The sequence below is a fragment of the Amphibalanus amphitrite genome, unplaced genomic scaffold (genome assembly GCF_019059575.1).
Source record: "Amphibalanus amphitrite isolate SeventyFive unplaced genomic scaffold, NRLGWU_Aamphi_draft 000384F_arrow, whole genome shotgun sequence".
NCBI lineage: Eukaryota > Metazoa > Arthropoda > Thecostraca > Balanomorpha > Balanidae > Amphibalanus > Amphibalanus amphitrite.
The window spans coordinates 510,403-532,060 of record NW_024881878.1 but is presented as its reverse complement, the minus strand read 5'-3'; the positions used below and the strand labels follow the sequence as shown (position 1 = coordinate 532,060).

Genomic DNA, 21,658 nt, shown 5'->3' with positions numbered 1-21,658 from the left:
GCAACATATCTCAGATTTTAGCTAAAAACCTTTAAAATATCATTTTTGCTCTATAACTTTAATAATAGAAATTTTTGTTAGCGTTAACTTTTACGCTGGCGTTACCTCAGCTGCCACGCTGAAAGGACAAACACTTAAGCATTTTATTATGAATAATTTAGCCGGAAACGGGGTGGCCGGGCTTCCCCCGCGCCCGGGGTTACCCCGGCTTCCCCTACACACCACACAATGTGCATCCAACGTTCTTTAGAGGTAACAACAAAGAGACCTAAGTGCTCTGAAGCTGGATACTGAATCATTTGAACCAGTGGCTGCAGGATAAAAGTGATTTATTGTTTTTGATCACATTTAAGCATCACCTGGTCCACCATGGATATGGAATCGACCGACATCTGACGACCTTTATAAGTTCTCGGATCTGAATGGGCCTGGATTAGGAAGCCTCCTCCGTTCCGGAAAGCCGTGTCCCGCTATCTGAGATGAGGGCCGCCGCCAGCAGCAGAGGGACGGCTGCCGTGCCCACTGCCCAGTTCACAGCGTGCCGGCGAATACCTCGAAAGGCCGTCTGGGCCCCGGCCGGATGATCTGGGATGTGTCATGATACCGGCCGCCGCGCGGCCCGCTGTCATGTATGATGCAACGGCTCTACGGTGCTTCTAGCGCCTCGCAAAACGGCTCATGCTGGGAGTGATTTAGGGGTTGTTCGTCTACAAGCCGTGCTTAGTAGTATAATGTTATTCTGATACTGGTCGAATAGACTGTGGTTGCTATCTCAGGGACGTCGGCGTGTTGGCGGAAAGGTCAGCGGCGGCGGCGGCTGGGAGTGCCCGATCAGCTGGCTGGTCGGGCCGGCCCGGTCCGGGCGGGTGCCGCCGCTCCATATGGGCCGCGCTCGGCGGCGGCCCATTGACTGGGCCGCGGACGGGCCACTCCCTGCGGCCGGCGACCGAGCGGCGCCGTCACGGCACCCGTCTGCCTGCACCGGCCGCTGCACCGACTGCGCCCAGTGTGCACCGTGCAGCGCGCCGAGAGCGGCACGAGGCGAGGCCGCCGCCACCTCCCGAGAGCCACCTATTGACGTCACGGCCCACCGAGCCGCCGGCGGCGCCGATATTAAAGCGCCGGCCTCTGGGGAGCTGCGAGCGATCTCTGTCCCGGTGGCCGGCCCCTGGCAACAGGCGTTCGGCGCGCGGCACCGGCAGCCGGCGGTGCTCCCCGAGCCCGCCCGCTCTCCCGCCGCCGCCGACGGCAGCCGAGCGGCGGCGGGGTGCGCCGGCGCGCCGCCGCCCGTGACGTCACCTGGCCAGCGTGGAATGTCGTCTGACGAGTCGTCCTGCGCGGCGCTCATCAGTCGTATAATCGGCGCGGCGGCGGCAGTCTGCGGCGCGGCGGCGCACCAGGCATCGCACGCCGGCCGGCGCCACGCGCGGCAGGTGTCCAGTGAGTGCGCGAGGCGCGAGCGAGAGACCCGGCGGCGGCGGTCAGTCGGTGCTCGCGTGCGCTCGGCGGTGACGGTGTCTCCGGCGGAGGGCACGGCCCCGGCGGCCGCGAGGCGCCTCAACACCGGACAGCTTCTCTCTACGGGTTTTCAGGTGCGAATCGGCCCCGCGCGGGCCTCCGCGGGACACCGTGGGTCAACGCGAGCTCGGCTCGTGGGCTGGGTGGAATTGTATTAAACTGTGTTAGATCGCAGAGGACTGCTGCTGCTGCTGTCCGGTGCAGGGGGGACAGCCGCGGTGGCGCTGGCAGTGCGCCTGCCCTGCTGACACGCACCCATCAAAATGGGCCTACCCTAGTATCGTGTCCCTCCCGTCCCATGCCCCGCCCAGAATCTGCCCAAAACGGGTGGCCCCGCCTCCTAAAATGGCCGCCTGTCCCAGTCCCCTGCCCAACGTATCGCGGAGGCTGGCGCCACTTCTGTTCGGTTTCAGCCTCTAGGTGACACGTTGAAGTGACGCACCCATTCCGCGCCTTGGCCGGGTCAGCTGACTTACGACCCGAATGCGAAAAAGCCGCCTCTGTTTTCTCCCTTCCACCTGTTGCTGTCGTTAAAGGTTTCACTTATGTGTCACAGCAGCTTTGAGATTGTGTCTTTTGGCGACCCTGTGCCGCTAGTTGACCCTTCTTTACTTCACCCTGCGCCGATCGCTCCTTGGTGTCTCGAGGTGCGACCTCTGTCGTCTAGGCGTGTCCTGAGACGGCAGGAGCTGCTCCGGTCACCACGGCGCCACCGTGGCCCTGCCTGGGTACGGGGCGTGGGTCGTACTGGGCGGAGTTGAACCCTGCTGACTGTGCTATGGGCCGTGCTCTGGGCGTGCTCCCTGATCGTCATGCCAGGCACGTGCGTCCATCTCGGGAGCCGCGTGGTGGCGGGCGGCGCGCCTCCGCTCGACCGGCGCCGCGCCGACGGCCGTGACCCGCTTCCGAACTGAGTGCCGCCGGCGTCAGCCGAGCCCGGAGAGACTGTCGGCGTCAGCCGTCCGTCCGTCAAGTGTCCGTCCGAACTCGAGACGGGGCCGACGGCCGGCACGCTGGGCACGGCGAGGATGCGTGGGCGGTCCGGCAGCGGGAGGGAGCGGTCGCCGCCGGGCGCGGTAGGCGTGGCCAAGGTCAGTTATCATTGCGACCGTCGGGAGCCCCCACCTGGCTGTCATCTGCGGCGGGTCGGCGGCCCGGCGGCGGGTCGCCGTGTCCGCCGCAGCAGAGGTCATCGCTCGGCCCGTCCGACCGGTTGGTGACCGCCCACCCACTCGCGGCTCAGTGCGGCTCAACTCAGCTGAGCCGCCTGAGCCGCGCTCCCGCCCCGGCCGCAGCCCGATGTGGCGACCGTCGGCGTCCCTAACCTCGTCCGCGCTCACCGGGAGCGGGTATCCACCCGTACGAGGTGGCAGCTCCCTTCACGAATACTCAGGTCACCAGACTCAGCACACTCTCTCCTCACACTCGTCGCCTACACGTGTGCTCGCACTCTGACCCGACCAGTGACCTGAGAGCACCTCGCCGACGCTCTGGCCGCCTCTACATCACCCCGGGGACACATTTGCCCGAGCCGGAGATGCATGCGCTCGCGCGCTGAAATTGGGCCCGGCCAGATTGTTCCGCTTGCCTTGATGGACTGTGCTTGGATAGCGCGAATTTCAGCACACCAGAGCTTCATCTGCGACTTTATTCAATTTCCATCACTTTATTATTTCTTATGATAAGTACGTCTATTTATTAAAACTAAAGGCGTGATAAAGCATTTACTTCTCGTTTGTTTTGTTCTATTGATTTTATACCTGAATGAATTTGGAACGGTTGGCAAGGCAACGAAAGATAAAATATTCAAGGTCTGATTGAAAGTTGTGTGCAATCCACTCCTGTCGGTATTTTACGTCATATGCGAACTGAACAGCGCTACGTCATCCAAGAACAGTTCCCAGTATGTGCACAAATGAGATCAGCAGGAATGAATCGTGCGTTGAAGCGCTTATCTAAAAATAGACAAATTTAGTTAAACATCTTAACTCTAGCGCTTATATTATCTATGTATGAGAAGGGATTTGATCGTGCTGTCGTTCGGAGTGGATTTCATCTTATTTCAGGATTAATGCCGCAGATGGGTGTTATCTTTCTCCTTGCACTGTGAGAAGGTGTGAGAACCCGAGCTGGTTATCTCCGTCTTGGTTCATCTCACTACGAGGAATACTCACGCCTTGCTCGTTATCTCAAGGGTTTTACTCCCAGGCCTTCCAAGGCCTGATTGCATCACTCTCGTTCAATAGACTTTGCACCCAACGTTCCACATTCACAGGAAAGAAAGGTGAATACGTTTTTGGAAAGGTAGGCAGAACGACGTAGGTACCTAGTTCAAAACCATTGCATAAAAGGTAAAAACAAGTCGTTACTGCAGTCTAGAGTAAGGAAAAAGATATGATGGTAAACGAAAATACATAATTGGCTATTTACGAAAAGGATGCTGCTGATCAGAGGTCAGTTTTACCAACAGAAAAACAGCCGCCTGCCGGAATTGTTTACCTAAAGACCGTTTCACATACGGAGCGTAAAAGAGATAGGCGCGTAAGCGAATAGGGCTTTACTGTATACGCTCTGTATGTGAAGCGGTCTTTAGACGAAAAATTCCGGCAGGCGGCTATTTTTCTGTTGGTTAAACTGGCCTCTGTTCTCTTTTGTTTTTTGATTGAAAACCTATAAAAATGCTGGTTTCTGTCGCCTATCAACAATTCGCTTAGAAAGGTAGTTTTTAGTTGCGTTTCCTCATTACATATTAGGATCTGAATTTATTCAGGAGTAATATTTGAAAACAAATGTTAACACGCGCACTGCAGCGGGTCTGAGCCGAACACGAACTGCAGGGGGGGGGGTTGAAAACAACCCCCCCCCCCCCTGAGATCTCGAAAACGGCGCAACGTAGCGACAAGCGGTAAACGGCGTTGGATAGGTTGAGATGAGATCTACAAGAAATACATAGATCATTTTTGGGTCAGGTCAAAAACGAGGTCAGCAGAGGTCACCAAACTCAAAATGTTGCGGTTTTTAGCGATCTCGACATCCCTCCATATTTCCCGCTTTACCTCGGGAACTAGATGAGCTAGAAAGTTGCGAAAAAAAGCATTCGATAGCTCTTGAAACGCTCTTTCGCTAAGCTGTCCTCAGATTTGACCTAAGGTCAACAGTTTAGCCTATAGAGGTCATGTAATGTCAGATCAATATTGCAAATTTTCCGGAAATGCTTTTTCTGTAATAACTTTTCTTCCCAAAGAGATAGAGAAATAATTCACACACCATCGTTCTTAGCTCGTCAAGGCGCATCGAATGGTATATATTATGACCTCGAAAGGTCAAGTTCAAAAGTTGACCTCAGGTCAAGGTCATGACCTGACCGAAATAGGTCATGTTGCATAGCATTCGATCCGCATTGACGAGAAAAACACGATAAACGTCGAACGGAGTCTCTATCTCTATTCAATTAAAAGTTATTGAAGAAAAACCGTTGGTGACCGTTGAATTGCATGCCGGGCCCCAAAAAGTAACCTGACCTAAGGTCACAGAAATAAAAATTTCGAAAGATACAAAATGTTCCTTATGGTCTCCTTATATGTTTCTGAAAGTTTCATAGCATTCAGTCAAATGGTGTGGATGTAGCACAGTGTCAAACTTTTTATGAGGTGAGGTCACTTATCGTGACCTGGTGACCTGACCTTGCATGACCTAACACTAATTTTTTCAGAGGGGATGTAAAATTGTTTGATGAACAGCTATACAAAGTTTCAAAGCCGTAGCTTCACTGGTTTTTTAGTTACAGCGAAAAAACCAGAGGGGGGGTTGAAAACACCCCCCCCCCCCCCCCCCCTGCAGTGCGCGTGTTAATCGTGGAGCTTTGAAACTGAAATGCCTACCTATGAGCGTTTTACACCGACCACATTTTCTTTCGCTCCCGCCCCACCATTTTTAATTATCTCCGTAAATATAATTGAATTCTTCCAAAGCTTAGGACACAAATTTATCGTATTTCGGCAGTTAACTGGGCACTGTGGACCCTAGTGTAAAAACAGAGTAGAAAAAGCTCACTAAATATACCATAATATACCTAACAAACAAGACAAGACATCCTCGCTGGACCTTTTAGGTCGTCCACCTCCACTGGCGACAAAAGCGTCGGCTTTCTGCCGCGTTCGTCCCTCCCCCCACCAAAGCGCGCCGAGAGAGTGTGCTGGTGAGTGCGATAAGCCCAATCAGCCGACTCCGGGAGGCGAGGCGACACTTGAGGCCGCCGCCGGTCCCAGTGGCCACTCGACGGTGGCCCGAGCCGGCCGGTGGGGTCGCCCTCCCCGGCTGAGGGTGGTCTCAGGTGGTCAGGTGGTCGTGGTGCTATGCCCCACTGACTCGCAAGTCGCAGCCTCCATGAATGCACCGCATTTGTAGCCGAGCAAACAAATGTTACAGCGCCTTGTCAACATGCTTCTGTCACTTTCACCACCTTCGGCGCTAGCACTGTCTCATCGTCAAGAGCACCGTCTTCCCATCTTCCTGCTAGATGCTTGAGCTCCTTTTTGGGGGATTTCTATCCCTCGAAGCAGCTTGTACTGTTCTGTGATGTCTGTGGTAACCCCATACCACACACACCCTTCCCTTGTCAGTAGCAGGTTCATGTCTATATTCGGAGTAGGAGATTCTTTCTTGTCCTGTTCCAGCTGTGGCAGGAGCTCCCTCTCGGTGTTTTCCAGAGTGCCCTGTCCTGTCCTGCCCCACCCTCCGCTGGACTCCCCCTCACTGTTGTCCGGAGCGAAGTGTCCCGCTCGGCGCCGTCCGGGGGCGGGAGGCGGGTCGGTCGGCGTCGGGCAGGTGACGATCGCTCCCAGGATGGTATCGGCCCACCCAACGGCTCGGCTCCAGCGGTGGTGAGTCACCGGTGTGGAGGGCAGGGAAGCTGAGAGGGACGGCTGCCTCAGTTGGCTGACGGACAGATGGACACCCCGACAGATGGACGGACAGATCCGGTACACGGCGACTGGGTGGAGGACAGCGTGTCGGGAGACTGCAGAACGCCGGGGCACTCGGCTCCCTGACTCATTTCCGAGTTTGATGTCGAGCTAATGGTGAGAAACTTCCGAAGGGCGTGTGAAGTGATTAATTTGAGTCCTGTGAGTGAAATGTGTCGTTGAAAGGCGATCGATGCCAATCAAAGGCGCTGAAGAGTGGGAACTGCTTTGCCAAAAGTGCCAATGTTTGCTGATCTGACAGGGATCGGATGGTGAGCTGTGATGTAACATTACGATTTTCTTTCGCTACACCACGGTCTAGACCCCTACACTACCTCTACCTCCCTAATTAGACATAGAAAGTTTTAAACAGGATCGTATTGCAGCTTTTAAAGTACTCCAAACCCCAAGCAATTTGAGGTCCCTTACATGCTTAGATCATCAACTTTAATCGCAGTACAACGCTTGGTTTGGGTTACATAATTGCTCGTACCTACTTCCTCGTCACACCGATGTATCAGCGAGGGTCTGTGTAGGAGTCTATCTGACCAGGCACCTCCTGGCGCGGAGTTCTGGGAAGCCTCTCACCACGATCCGAGTACAAATACCCCCTACCGCGTCTCTTCTCCGGCCCGGTCATCTGACGAGTTCTGACGTCATAGAGGCCCTGAGGCTGTGGGGGTCGACTCTCGGTCGCAGTTGGGGTCCTGGTCGGTGGTCGCAGGTTGGACCTAGGTCGGCGCCTGGCGACGGGCGTTGGTGGGTACAGAGGTATGCAAGGATAAATTCGGTGAGTGTTGACTGCTGGAATCGTCTGGCTGTTCTTTCCGGGAGGGTCGGCGGCCAGCGCTCGGTGTACGAATTCTGTTCTCACAGTCACCTGTGATGGGTCCCGGGTCCCGCCGTGATGGTTCTTTAGTTCGCGGCCGCTTCTGGGTCCTTGGGGATCCTGAGTCATCCTGGGTCCGTGATGGGTCCCGAGCCCGTGATAAGTCCTAGGTCCATGACTTGTGCCTTGGCGGTCGGTACGGCCCAGCGCCAGCGGACGCGTGAAGCGAACCATTAGCGACCATCCCACTGAAAACTTTTTTACCATTTCCTGAAGGGTAAACCCGCCATAGCATGGTAGCTTGACACACAGACGTTTTTTACCACCTTCCAGATGGTAAATTTTACTCTTTCATGAAGAGTAAACTCGCCAGGGAGGGGTAAGATGACACACAGACGTTTTTTACCATCTTCTGAATGGTAAACTCTTTTGATTTACTCTTGTCTAGAGTGTAACATTTTTTGGGTTACACTCTTTGAAAGGGTAAATCTTTAACGGAACCCTTTTTTAGGGAGTAACGCATCATCTACTCTGTGCTTTACCCTCCTACAGAGAGTATATTCTTATGGCCTACCCTTTGTCACATGGTAATGTTTACTCTTTCCTTTAGTGTAAACCCCCCAGAGGATGGTAACAGACCCACAGACGCTTCCTTCAGACTAGCTTCACGAAGCTTCTGTTAACCGGAGCTCACCAACAAAAAAAAAAAAAAATGCTTCAAGAGCAACAATGTAGGTATATTTGGCTTCCGTACAAACAATACGAGGGGCACGCCAACCATGAACATTGTGAGACTCTTCACTTATTCATACAAATTTTTACAAAGCGTTCAGCAATGCACAAGCGGTAAATAAACACCACGATACAACTTGAATGCAATTTGAATATGAATACAAGACATTCAGCGCCCTCATATTGGATTAGGTAGAGCGCACAATATTTGAAGTGAGCGACGGCGTTCCTGGGTGGTCGCCCGTCTGCGTGAGATAATGAGACTGGATCACTACAGTGCAAGGCTTTTTCAAAGTCACCAACAAAATGCATAAACTTGTAGCATCACAACAAAATTAATGTACGTACTCACAACACTAGGCCACGTGGCCGTGCACGGGGTCCTGTTAACCAGGTCAAATTAGCACCACTCAACGGCACGCAATGCTCTAGCACATCGGTACTTACAATAAAATGTCCACAGAGGCTCTATAGGCGATGAACAACACACAAGCACAATCACCAACGGCCACGCCGCGCGGCATCGACACTGCTCACATCCGCTCTCGGAGACCAACGGCCGAAAACTGACAGATGCGCGCGGCCTTCAAACCGCAAACGGCCGATCTCGTTTCTGATTGGCTGATTGTTTCCATTTCAAATATCATCTTCACGAGGGTAAACAAGATCCACGCATGAAACGACTATCTGTACCCGAGTCACGATACCCAGGAGGAAAGAGTTTTCGTGATGTTCTGGATCGCGAGAGTAATATTGATATTTACATGGTAATAATACTCTTCGCTGGCGAATAAGTTCATATTAACCACGTACCGTTACTATGCACATAATGGTAGCAGCGAGTTACCCTTTCAATATACTATTATCTTGCGGGTTTGATGAAAATGAACTCTCCAGGAGGTAGTAAAAAAGTTTTGAGTGGCGGTCGGCGGTGTGACTGGCGATATATCACCGATGGACGCTGGCTGGACCGCGGTGGAGACAAATCGGAGCGCTGTCTGGCACGAGGTGGCCGTGACATGGAGGGGCCAGAGTCGTGTCATGTGGATGGTCCAACGCTGTGTCACATAGATGGGCCAGTGTCGCGTGGAAGCACTAACGCTGTGACGTGTGGACTCCTCGGTAGCCTGATCAGGATGAGGAGTGTGCACAGGGTTATGTGACCTCAGCTTCGCGTCATGTGGGCAAAAAGTCATCCGTACCACTGGCCGTACCGTTGAAGCTCCGTGCCGTGCGCACGTAGTTTCATGTCAAACCGATGCATCGACTGCACCGCGTGCCGTGCGGATGCACCACTGTGCCTTGCGGACGCACTACCGTGAGGTGCAGGCGCAGCACCTGCGCCGTGCCGTGCGGACACACCACTCCGTGCCGTGCCGTGCGGCCGGGCCAAGCCCTTCACCCGGCCGACCCTCCCGGTCGTGACACGTCCACCGATAGAGCTCGGCGGCCCGGCTCAGAGGGTCCCGCTGCGGCCCGGCGCCGCGTGCGAACCGTTCCCAGCACCACTATCTGTCGCCATCAGTCGTCTATCTGCCGCGGACGCTCTCACTCCTCCCTCCCTCTTTCTCCCTCCTCTCTCCACGGTGGTCGCTGCAGCTCCGCGAGTCTGCGGTCGTGTCGCCGCCGAGAGGTCTCTTACGAAGTAAAAAGTGCGCCAACGCAGCCATGGGTGGGGTGGGCATGAGCGAAGAGCGCGCCGATGCTGCTGGCGAGGCGATGATGCTGGTGTTAATCCTGCAGTACTGCTGATGGCGGCACCCCTGGTGCTCTTCTGCGAGGAAACCCGTCGTGTACTGCTCTCTTCAAGTGTCAGTGGTGACGCAGAGACCGTGGTAACCGGTAGCGACCGACAGCACCTTGAAAAGCGACTGTTGCGCCGGGCTTTCTGACCGAGTCATTGACGCTATACCAATCAGCGTGAAGACTTCAAGGCCTGACTTCGAGTGACTGATAATAATCAAATGTCAAGTCACTCCCGGAGTCATTGTCTGCGCTTTGTCGTTCTCTAATCATCACCTTGTGTCTGCCATTGGTTTTTGTCTACTTTTGTGTCTCTGCTGTATGGTTTCCGTCGCCCAGCCTTTGCTGCGCGCTATCCGTTATGAATTGTTGGAAGTCTGCACTGTGTTCTGCATTATCCGAATCTGCTGCCATGTTCTACCCTCCCATGAGCCGTCGCGGGAGCATGCTGATGTTAAGCATGTTCTTATGCGGATTATTATGTACGACATTGAGAAGGTGGTTGAAGTGATCCGTGCTTACAACAGGACTATAACGCAAAATTAAGTTGTCGAGGATTCAGCTTAAACGTTTTGGGACATACCCGCGCTGCTGGCGTGACTAGGGGATCGGCTGAGCTGATGGGTGTTGGCGTGGCCAGGCTTTGTCGGCACCGTGTCGATGGGTGAACGCGCGGTCAGGTTGCGTTCGTGCCCTTCTCCTGTTTCTCATTAGATCCCGGATGCGGTTTGGGCTGGACCGCCTTATGGAGGGACACGTCCAGCGCCTGGACCGGTCCCACCGGCCATGATGCAACGCTCCCCGCATATTTACACAGCTGCAGAATTCGCATTATGGCCCGATACGGCGAACAAATTTGACGGTTCCAAGAAGCTGACATGTATTGTTGTCTCACTGAAGACGTGCGGACATGTTTAGTCTCTATGACAGTTGCCTCAGAGTCACCGTGCCGGCACGCCGACCCATTCATTCAGTCGACGGCACCACGCTGTTGCTGGGATGCCCTGACAGGCAGCCTTATCGGAGCTGCTCACCGATTGTTTACCGATTGGTTGGGGTTGCCGGGCGCCCTATCAGTCATCCGTGCAGGCACCCCGCGGTCCAGCTGGGTGGTTAACCCCGCTGAGCCACCGCACCGGGCCGGCCCAGCCTAGTTCAGTGCTGCTTCAGTGCGCAGGGAGCTTACCCAGTGGCGGTTAGATAACTGAGCCAGCCTAGCTACAGCTGACTACCAGTTAAGCTGCAGGGTCAGCTACAGCCTGTAGCTACATGGATGAACTACAATGGTCAAGCTTCAGGGGTCTAACCCAGTCCGGCTAACTCGTAAGACCAGATTCTCTAGGGGCGTAGGTAGTGGTAGGAAGTAGCGTTGTCCGCGTGTGACCCAGTGGAGGACCCTCCCCCGTCCCGGCCCGCTGACCGGGCGCGCTCCAACCATTGCTGATGGTGCCGTATCGACCGCGGTCAGTCGCCGCTCTGCTCTGGCCGCTCGCCATCTCACCGTGCTCGGCGGCCTTCGCCGTGTAGAGGACGGACCTGCCTATCTCTCCACACTATCCCTGTACTCATCTTCCTCACTATTTCTGTATTCTCATCTCTTCCACTCTGTCTTGTACGGACCCCTCAGCACTCTGTCTGGGAACGTGAATGTACCCGATGACCTCATTCACACCCTCCCCGTATCCATCACGCACGACTTCTTAGTTATTTTCACTGTAACTGAGGGCAATTCACCATAATAAAGTATATATTTAGCACTGTAAAGCCGTGGGTTACTTATCGTTCTTATCCCCTGCCTCCCTATCCCCCAACACACACACACACATGCATTGTAGCACATCCTGCACTGCAGATCTTATTTCTGCACACTACAGAGTAGCTCACTGCAGAAGATGTCGGAAGTAGGTACGCATCCATCGCCACAGCAAAACACGCGGACGCGGTGTATCATATAAGTGTCAGATTGCAGGGCCGTTTTTCGCAATAGACGACCCATGCGTCATTGGGTATCTGAACGGCCGGTCAACGGTCACACGGAGCTCGAGGTCGCGGCGATGAGCTGCTGCGTTCGAGGGCAAATATTTGGCGTCTGCGTGATGACGCCGATAGGCCGGGCCCCACGCGCTGCTGATACCCATCGGCCGATCGCGAGGTCGGTGACGCCACACCCCCGTGGTGGGTTGGACCGCTCTGTGTTCAACTCCGTAAGCGAGGTGTGGTAGGTGCAGCCGCTGCTGCTCGCCAACGGTCGAGTTGGCAATGTATTGTGCATCTACTACAAGCGATACCAGTGTCCATCTGCATGTGTGTGGCTGCAGACATCGCTCCGCATGCTGTCCGGCTGTTTGGGCCGGTCTGGAGCAGGTTCTGTCTGTAGTGGCGATCGCCGGCCGGTCTGCACGGGCCGTGGACGCCTGCAAGCGCGCTCCACGGCGCGGCGGCGACTGTCACCACGGCCGCACGACGGCGGTCGGCGGGCCGCTCCCAGTTTTCCGCTGGGGCTCAGCGCCGCAGTGCAGCGCCGCGCTGTCCCGACGGTCGCGTGCGGTCAGACACCGCCAGGAGAACCTCTGAGACCGGCCATGTTGGTCACTCAGTGACCGGAGCGTTCGAGCTGACGCACATCCGGCCACCGTGCGCGCCGTGCTCCGGTCAGCAGCCCTCAGAGACGGGCGGGCGGTGGAATTCACAGCCACGATACCGGGCCGTCGACCGACCTGCCGAGCTCGCACCGGGCGGCGCTCCTCATTAGTCGATGTAATCCCCTCCGTCGGCTCCCGCGTCACTCGATCAGACTGGGATGAAACTGCTCCACTCGCTTCGATCCACAGTATGGTGTCGTCCAGCCTAAGGTTTTGTGACTTTGTCTCCCTCGGGGCTCAGATATTGTTTCTCTTGCTGCGTACCCATTAAGTTGCCTTCATTTCCCTTGGTGCGTCTTTTTTACACCATTGCTTTGTTTCTGATGTTTCTGTTTTTTCCCAAACCCTCAGTTTTTTCTTCCTCATCCTGCCTTCCCTTTTCTTTTTTCCACTTGCACAATTATCTTTATTTAATTCCTATTTTTCTTCTCATTCCCTTATCCTTATCTCCTCTTCTCTTTCTCTTCCATCTCTCTCCCTTCTCCCGACCCGTCAGCCTGGCGAGACGTCATTGCGTAACCTGTGGAGCAGCGAGGACCCGTCTGCTCCACAGGTTTGTCTGCCTTCGGCGGGGATCAGCGGCCGTCGAGCGATTTTTACAGAGCTGGACCGGCGTCGGTGGGGTGGCCGCCCGGGCCCGTCCGGGGACCTGTCCGGTGGCCAGTCGCTCTCGCGCAGATAACGTTCTAATTTCGCTGCTGGGCGCCTATCGCTGGGCTGTGTACCGAAGATAGGTGGTTTAATTGGTGACCCTTCGATCGGCGACTGCAGTATAGCGGCTTCAACACTGGCTGAGTCACTGGGGAGTGTGTCCGTAGTCGCCTGCCGTAGTCGCCTGCCGGATAACCCGCGCCCCGCTGGGCTATTCAGCCATACGCGCCCTGCTGGGGGGGGGGGGGGCAGATTCTGCCCCCCCTGTCTAACTTCCGAACCGATGGTCGTAGAAAGGCGGGGAAAACGGCAATCGAAAGCTCTCAACAAGGCGGATCTAAAGAGCCCATTTTTTTTTTGCTTAAGTAGGTCAGAGGTCAGGTCAAGGTCAGGTCAAGGGTACAAAATGTAAGTTTCTACAGTATCGGCCTTACACCGTAGTTGCCGGAAAATGGACTGAGACTGATTGCCCGAAACGTGTTCGTAGACTACCAAGACAATATTCGTTGCATACAATGTCATTCAAAGGTCAAGGTCAAGGTCAGGTCAGGTCAGGTCAGGTCACCAAAAACAAAATATAGAAAAGGGCATGTGCGACACGTGTTTTATGGGTCATTTTACTCATAGAATTCAATAGGCACACTCAATAAGTGATATGGACCACCTCTGGATGAATTTCAGGTCGAGGTCAGGTCAAGGTCAGGTCAAGTGAGGTCAAATTTTGAAAATGGTTGTTAAGGCCTAAAAAGGTGTCTATCTGATGCAGTTTTTCACGGCGAATCGAATGGTGCTACTTTTGTTTCCGTACGAGGTCTAGAACTTCCAAAAAAATCATTTTTTTCAAAAATTTTGTGTGTCTTGACGTCATAAAATTTTGAATAACTCCCACATTTTTAAACCGATTCTTCTAAAAATTGGTATATAGGTGCACATAGACTACTTCTCTGACATATATTCCGGTTTTTTCGATACACTCAAAATTTTGGATTTTATAATAATTTTCCCAAAAAAGTCAGTTTTTTGAAAAAATTTGGGCCAAAATCCAAAATTTTCAAAAAACCGAGATAGCCATTTGATAGACAAAGTAGAATCACGTATAACCTTTTTTGTTACGTCTTGATTCCTTTAAAAATGAAGATGTTAGCGGCGTTTGAAATTCTGCCGTTTTTGAGGCGAAAATGGCGAACATGACGTCACAAAAACGTCAATTTCTCAAAAATTTTCCGACGGATTTCGCTCAAATTTTCAGGGAAGGTGTCAAATCAATGTATGATAAGGTACTGAAAGTTTGACGTCGCTGGCGTAACGCGTTTAGAAGTTATTGGCGAAAAACGGGAGGGGGCAGATTCTGCCCCCCCCCCCCCAGCGGGGTGCGGGATAAAGGGCCCGACATCCATTTCGTGCGTGCTGTACAGGTGGCTCTGAAGTTATTTGAACTAGCAATAGTCATCAGCAGCAGCTGATGAGTGAGTGCTTAACACACATTGCCACCGCTGGAAGTGGACCAGTGCTAATGTGCGATTCTCTAAATATGCTAATAAAAACCTGCGATCGCTGGATGAACCTCTCAGCTCGGCTGTTCACCGTGTTATGAATTATGCTCGGTCAGGACGACGCTCATTTAACCCGCGCCCTGCTGGGGGGGGGGTGTTTGAACACCACCCCTTGTGGTTTTTCGCGAATATCTTAAAAACGGCGGCGCGGAGCGCCGCCGTTTTTGGTACACCTTATCATACATCAATTCTACACATGTTGTGAAAATTTCAGACCAAGGTCATTCAAGGTCAGGTCACCAGGTCACTTGAAGTGACCTCACCTCATAAAAAGTTTCAATGTCTGTCAAAGCTACACCGAGTGACCGATCGCTTTGAAACTTTCAGTGATTGCTAAGAGCAATAGCATGTACAAAATGTATATCTCAGAATTTTGATATCGATGACCTAAGGTCAGGTCAATTTTGCGACCTCCCCATTATAAGTCAATGGGAGAAAATTGAAATGCGCCTCTTTTTGACGAAGGACATTATAAACACTCCCAAACACTGAATTACAAGTGGTTTAAACACACTGAACATGAAAATGGTGTCCGTGACCCCTGTTTATGCCCTGAGGTCATCTTAGGTCACGAATGGTATCTAACAGTTTTTCGCAAATAACTTTTGATAGAGGCATGCTAGAGCGATGAAAACGCCTTAGATGTGTTCAGCTCGACGATACGGATCGACTGATAGGCAACATGACCCTTCCCGGTCAGGTCATGACCTTGACCTGAGGTCAAATTTTCAAGTTGACCTTTAAAGGTCAAGTTATAGTTCATTCGACGCGTCTTGACGAGAGGAACACGATGCCGGTAAAAGTAAGCTCGTACAAGGCTTGGGTCAAAAGTTATTGCAGAAAAACTGTTTCCGAAAAAAACTGCTATTTTTGCAGTTTTTGCCCCCTGCAGGCAAAACCGTTGACGTTAGGTCAAATCTGAGGAAATTACTCAGAAAGGGCGTTAATAGGGCTATCGAATGCGCTTTTCCGCGGCGCTGTAGCTCTATTGGTTCCTGAGTTATGCGTTGGCTTCTTGGAAATTGTCGACATTCGACCTGGAAATCGGCGAAATTTTGCCTTCAATGACCTCTGGTGACCTGACCTTTGACCTGACCAAAAAATTGACCGAAGTGATTTCGTCATTATTTTTGACGCTCTTTCGAACGCCGCCTTCGGCGTATCGCTACGTGGCCCAGGAGCCGAGTTAGAAGGGGGGGTGTTTGAACACCCCCCCCCCAGCAGGGCGTGGAAATCCAGGACCCCCAGCCGGGCGCGGGTTAAACTGATTGATCGATTTATGTCATTTCGGATGCCTATTACCTATCATGTCATAACTATCATCATGCATTGTTGAATGCTATTAACAGCCGAATAGCTCGACTTAGATGTGAAGTAGCTCAGCGCCACGTCGCCGCTGCTCGGGTAAATGAGGACCGACTGATTGGTGTCAATGGCGGCAGTGATCCGTTCGTCCCAGCCGAGCGCGGCCGAGTGTCGGATCAATCGGACTCCTCCGGCCAACACGCTCGTCGTGTCAGACGCAGGAGGCGGTCAGTGGGGAACACCGAGCTAGTCGCGGGGCAGCGGGGAACATCGAGCTAGTCGCGGGGCAGCGGGCACCCCGAGCATAGTTACTGGCCAGCGGGGAACACCGAGGTAGTCGCCGATCAGTGGGACACACGGCACACCGAGCCAATCGCTGAGCAGCTGGGCACATCGAGCTAGTGGCGGGGCACACGGCACACCAAGCATAGTAGCCCCCTCCCCGGGAAACCACCTCGGCGCACAGCACCGGTCACCGACGCGCTTTTTGATGCTAAGAAGGTGCTATCGACGATGGAAAACAGCACAGTATATTGCTATTGATGGCCTCACGAGACCAACTGAGACAAAAAAAAAATGACAAAACCGAGTCACATCTCTGACGGATGCCTGTTCAGTGTTGACTAAGATCGGCAACGTTAGCTGGTCAACAAATGCAATACCTCTACCACCAATACGTATGTTGATCTTATACGGTCAGTGCGTGAGCACTGGGCATCATTGGTCAACCTGACAGACCGACAGACGGGCCCGGCGCGGTGGTCTAATCTGTCCATCAGACTGGTGCGGACGGCGCGGCGACTGGTGTGGTGGTCTTATCGGTCCATCTGACCGGTCCGGGCCCGGTGGTCTTCTCTCCTGGTTGTCTGGTCTGTCCATCACACTAACCCGCCGCGTTGATCTGTTCTTCTATTCATCAGACCGGCCCATGTTCCATCAGACAAGTGGTCTTCTCTGTCAATCAGACCGGCTGGTGATCTGGTCTGTGAGTCAGAGCCGGTGGTCTGTCCACCAGACCAGACCTTTTGGCGGTCTGGTCTGTCCAATAAACAGACCCGTCAAAATCCAGCCTGTCAATCAGACCGCTCCAGTGATTTGATCTGTCACTCAGACCGTCCAGTGGTTTGGTCAGTTCATCCGATCTGCTCGGTGGTGGTCTCGTCTGTCAGACCTCCCGGAGGTCTGGTCTGTCACTCAGACCACACCAGCCTGTGGTCCGGTCTGTCACTCAAATCACACCGCTCGGTGGTCTGGTCTGTCAATCAGACCACACCTCTCGGTAGTCTGGTTTGGTCAGACCGCCTGGTGTTCTGTCACTCAAATCACACCGGCTCGGTGGTCCAGTCCGATCAGCCTGTGGTCGGGTCTGTCGATCGGTCGTCACGTCGGCGCCGCCCCGTACCCGCTCGGCCGGCCGGTCGGCCGGCTGACTGACGCTGCCGTCGGCACACAATGCTGCTTGGCTTGGCCGATGATCAAGATCGGAGCTGATGGACGGCCGCAGTTTGGACTCGCCCCCTCCCTCCCCCGCCCTTCCCCTCCGTCCCCTGATCGGCCGGCGCCGGACGGGTACCGACCAGTGACGGGTGGTTGTTGATCACTGGTCATTAAGCACTGATAAGCGACCACTGACCGTCGACCATTGACTACTGACCACTGACCACTGACGCTGACTATCTGACTACTGACTATTGATCACTGATCGCTGACCGCTGACCGCTGAATACCGACCGCCTCACTATACCGACCACTATTAGTACTCAGCCGCCGCTGCAGTGGCGCATTGCTCAGCACCCAGTCGATAAAATGCTCACAATAACAGTGGCGGCCGTTTTCCTCCCCCCCCCCCCGACACCCATCGTTTCCAGTCCTTTCCTACCTTCACCCGATTAATGCTGACCTTGTTTTATGCATTTGCACATTGCACATACGCCGTGTTACGCGATGCGTAACAAATATTGTAACTTCCACGCTCACCCTACGTTCCATCATGTGTGACGTGTTTCTGTAACTGACCGTGTGAATGATTCGGTGAGTGACGTGCGCTGACGGTGTTTCAGCCGGGGAGATGATGTCTTCTGCCGGCACCAGGATGCCCCTGTGGAGCAGCAAGCCGACCCTGGCGCGGCCTACTCCTGCCGATGCCGTAAGTGTACCTGTTACCACCGCTACCACCGTTACCAACTTAACCAGTTACCTGTTAAATGGCCACCGGGCCCCGCGGCAGGCATAGTTAGTACTCCGTCATGAATGCCGGCTTACAAACTAAGGCACACGGCTGTGTTTTGGAGTTTAGTATTGATATTCATGGAGCTTTGTCCTTCAGTGCCATAAATTGATATTTTTTACCTCTTTAGCTTCGTTGTGTTGCCTGTAATTTGCCTCAGATTCCTACCGCGTAGATCCTGTGATGCCCTGCGGCACAGCATACCTTCAGGCGTTTGTCCTTAGCGCCATCTGTTGTTGGAACTTGGAAGCTGCACCACGTGAACTTGAACTGATTAATAATGAGGATGCTTCTGTTTGATAAAAAAAAGAGGAAAACGGGCTACCATCGACTCAAAATGCTTATTCTTGTGAAAGTTATCAAATCGTTGCACTCCACAGGGCCTCCAGGAGTCCAGGACATTGAAAAAGCCTATGAATTACTATGATTTTTAAATATTATTTTGGTTTTTATTTGGTGGCCAGTATACGTATGCACCTAACAATAACGCCTGCATTGTCAAAAAACAACAACAACAGCAACAACACAATAAGTTAATTTGACGAGTGATTTTATCGGCTGGTAATCTGACTTAATTGGGTTCGTAATGAAGGCGCTATCCGCATAGGATTCTCATCTGTTGCCAATGCGCCTTATGACGCATGATTTTTTTTTTAATTACCATTCGCGTGGATGGTGGTGTCTGCATTAAGTTATATTTAGTTTTTGTTTGAAAGCACATATATGTATAGTGGATGATGGCTGCCGTAATGGCTTTGGCGAAGTTGTGCGTGCTGCAGCGGATCCTCGTCTCGCGATGTAGTTAAACGGAGCCGGTGTGTCCCACACCGCCAGCAGTCACCGGCTCCTAAACTTGCGTGAACTTTAAACTTATCGGGAAGTTTCTTCTCTCAATGAGCGCGCTTTAGTGCTAAAGCACAGCCGACCACAATGACATGTTATTAGTGGAAAAATTCGTACTCAGAATATATTGAAAGTTTAATCGATTTAAAGACATTGTGGCGAAGTTGTCAGTTTCACTGAACGTTTCATTATCAGTTCGAAGCAATTTAATTCAGTTCGCCGGAAATCATTGCTTTGATAATGCCTTGGCATAACAAAATGTTAAGCTCCCGATTTTGATACACACATCCAACACATCCCATCAGCACGTTGTGCCGTTGTGCGTCCACCGCACGCACGATAGATATGAGGAATGATCGGATAGTGTCAAATCTGCATTAGTATACCGGTGAATGAGTTCCGCATATCTTGTACTATTCGTTGTGTGGTGATATACTGTTCAGTGCTCAGCGAGATCGCCTGCGACTCTCGTAATTGTGATACGGACCTGAGGTATAGCTGGCGTGGCGAGGAACGTCGCTTCAGGGCTCATGGTTACCACACTGTACTGTTGTCTATAGGTCCGGTTAGGTCTTATATCCATGGAGTTTGATTGAGCCTCTCAAGGAGGTTGGGAGTTGAGTCACTTGATGGATATTTGAATAGATATTACCATGCATGTTTGTCCAAATTTTTGTAAAAGAAGTCGAAATAAGTAAACCGACTGATTTCTTAACCCGCGCCCTGCTGGGGGGGGGTGTTTGAACACCCCCCCTTGTGGTTTTTCGCGAATATCTCAAAAACGGCGGCGCGGAGCGCCGCCGTTTTTGGTACACCTTATCATGCATCAATTCTACACATGTTGTGAAAATTTCAGACCAAGGTCATTCAAGGTCAGGTCACCAGGTCACTTGAAGTGACCTCACCTCATAAAAAGTTTCAATGTCTGTCAGAGCTACACCGAGTGACCGATCGCTTTGAAACTTTCAGCGATTGCTAAGAGCAATAGCATGTACAAAATGTATATCTCAGAATTTTGATATCGATGACCTAAGGTCAGGTCAATTTTGCGACCTCCCCATTATAAGTCAATGGGAGAAAATTGAAATGCGTCTCTTTTGGACGAAAGACATTATAAACACTCCCAAACACTGAATTACAAGTGATTTAGACACACTGAACATGAAAATGGTGTCCGTGACCCCTGTTTATGCCCTGAGGTCATCTTAGGTCACGAATGGTATCTAACAGTTTTTCGCAAATAACTTTTGATAGAGGCATGCTAGAGCGATGAAAACACCTTAGATGTGTTCAGCTCGACGATACGGATCGACTGATATGCAACATGACCCTTTCCGGTCAGGTCATGACCTTGACCTGAGGTCAAATTTTCAAGTTGACCTTTCAAGGTCAAGTAATAGTTCATTCGATGCGTCTTGACGAGAGGAACACGATGCCGGTAAAAGTAAGCTCGTACAAGGCTTGGGTCAAAAGTTAGTGCAGAAAAACTGTTTCCGAAAAAATCGGCTATTTTTGCAGTTTTTGCCCCCTGCAGGCAAAACCGTTGACGTTAGGTCAAATCTGAGAGAATTACTCAGAAAGGGCGTTAATAGGGCTATCGAATGCGCTTTTCCGCGGTGCTGTAGCTCTATTGGTTCCCGAGTTATGCGTTGGCTTTTTGGAAATTTTCGACATTCGACCTGGAAATCGGCGAAATTTTGCCTTCAATGACCTCTGGTGACCTGACCTTTGACCTGACCAAAAAATTGACCGATGTGATTTCGTCATTATTTTTGACGCTCTTTCGAACGCCGCCTTCCGCGTATCGCTACGTGGCCCAGGAGCCGAGTTAGAAGGGGGGGGGTGTTCAAACACCCCCCCCCCCCAGCAGGGCGTGGAAATCCAGGACCCCCAGCCGGGCGCGGGTTAAGTGAAACCCTGCTCAATTTTGCATTGTTTCATACCGACTGCCAAAATATAACGTCGATAGGTATGTAAGTACGGGGATCGCCCAACAGGAAACACATTTAGTTTTGTTGCTGGCAGCACGGGACTGTCCCTTTAATGCTGCATTTCAAAGTCCCATACACGGATAAACGCCGACCCGGATGTTCGTGATTTGAGGTGTCAGCGAACTTCAGGGAGCACGTGCTTTTTACAGGCGTGACATGGCCCGCCGGCCGGCCGGGTTGCGTGTGCTATGTGGGAGTGCCCTCAGCCGCGTGACCTTATAAGGCAGTGTCCTCTATCGGAAGAAGGCCAACACTAGTCCGTCTATCTTTTAGATCCGTCTCCAAATTTAGGGTATTGGCCAAGAGTGAGGCCTTTTAAAACTGGGACCCGAGTGAAAATACCATACAGAGGCGTAGAAACACGTGAGTGGAAACTAAAGATGGTTTGAAAGCAGATATTATGGGCAATAATAAAGATTTGTTCAAATGCATCCCAATCATGATCACAGCAAACTTTGTTAATAAGAAAACTTCTTGCTATCCTCGATCGATGTTACGTAGTTTCTAATCCCTTAACTAGCTTGGGCTGCTTAATAAAAAGCTGTCTTTGAAGCTCCATGTTTCTGCATTGGTTGGCGATCCGTGTGCTTCAGTAAATCATGTAAACGTCGGTCACGATGAAAACACATTGCGGATGTGAGTCCGAAGCTGTCAGCAGTT

At 52.3% G+C, this 21,658-nt stretch overlaps 1 protein-coding gene across 1 annotated transcript in view; it reads left to right on the top strand.

The window, feature by feature from the left end:
• LOC122390152 (high affinity cAMP-specific and IBMX-insensitive 3',5'-cyclic phosphodiesterase 8A-like) overlaps positions 1 to 21,658 on the top strand; it is a 75,956-nt gene that overhangs the window by 10,904 nt on the left and 43,394 nt on the right. The window contains exon 2 of the mRNA XM_043382834.1: positions 17,998 to 18,083. Within this exon, the coding sequence (XP_043238769.1) occupies positions 17,998 to 18,083 (86 nt within the window). The remainder of the gene's footprint in view (positions 1 to 17,997; positions 18,084 to 21,658) is intronic.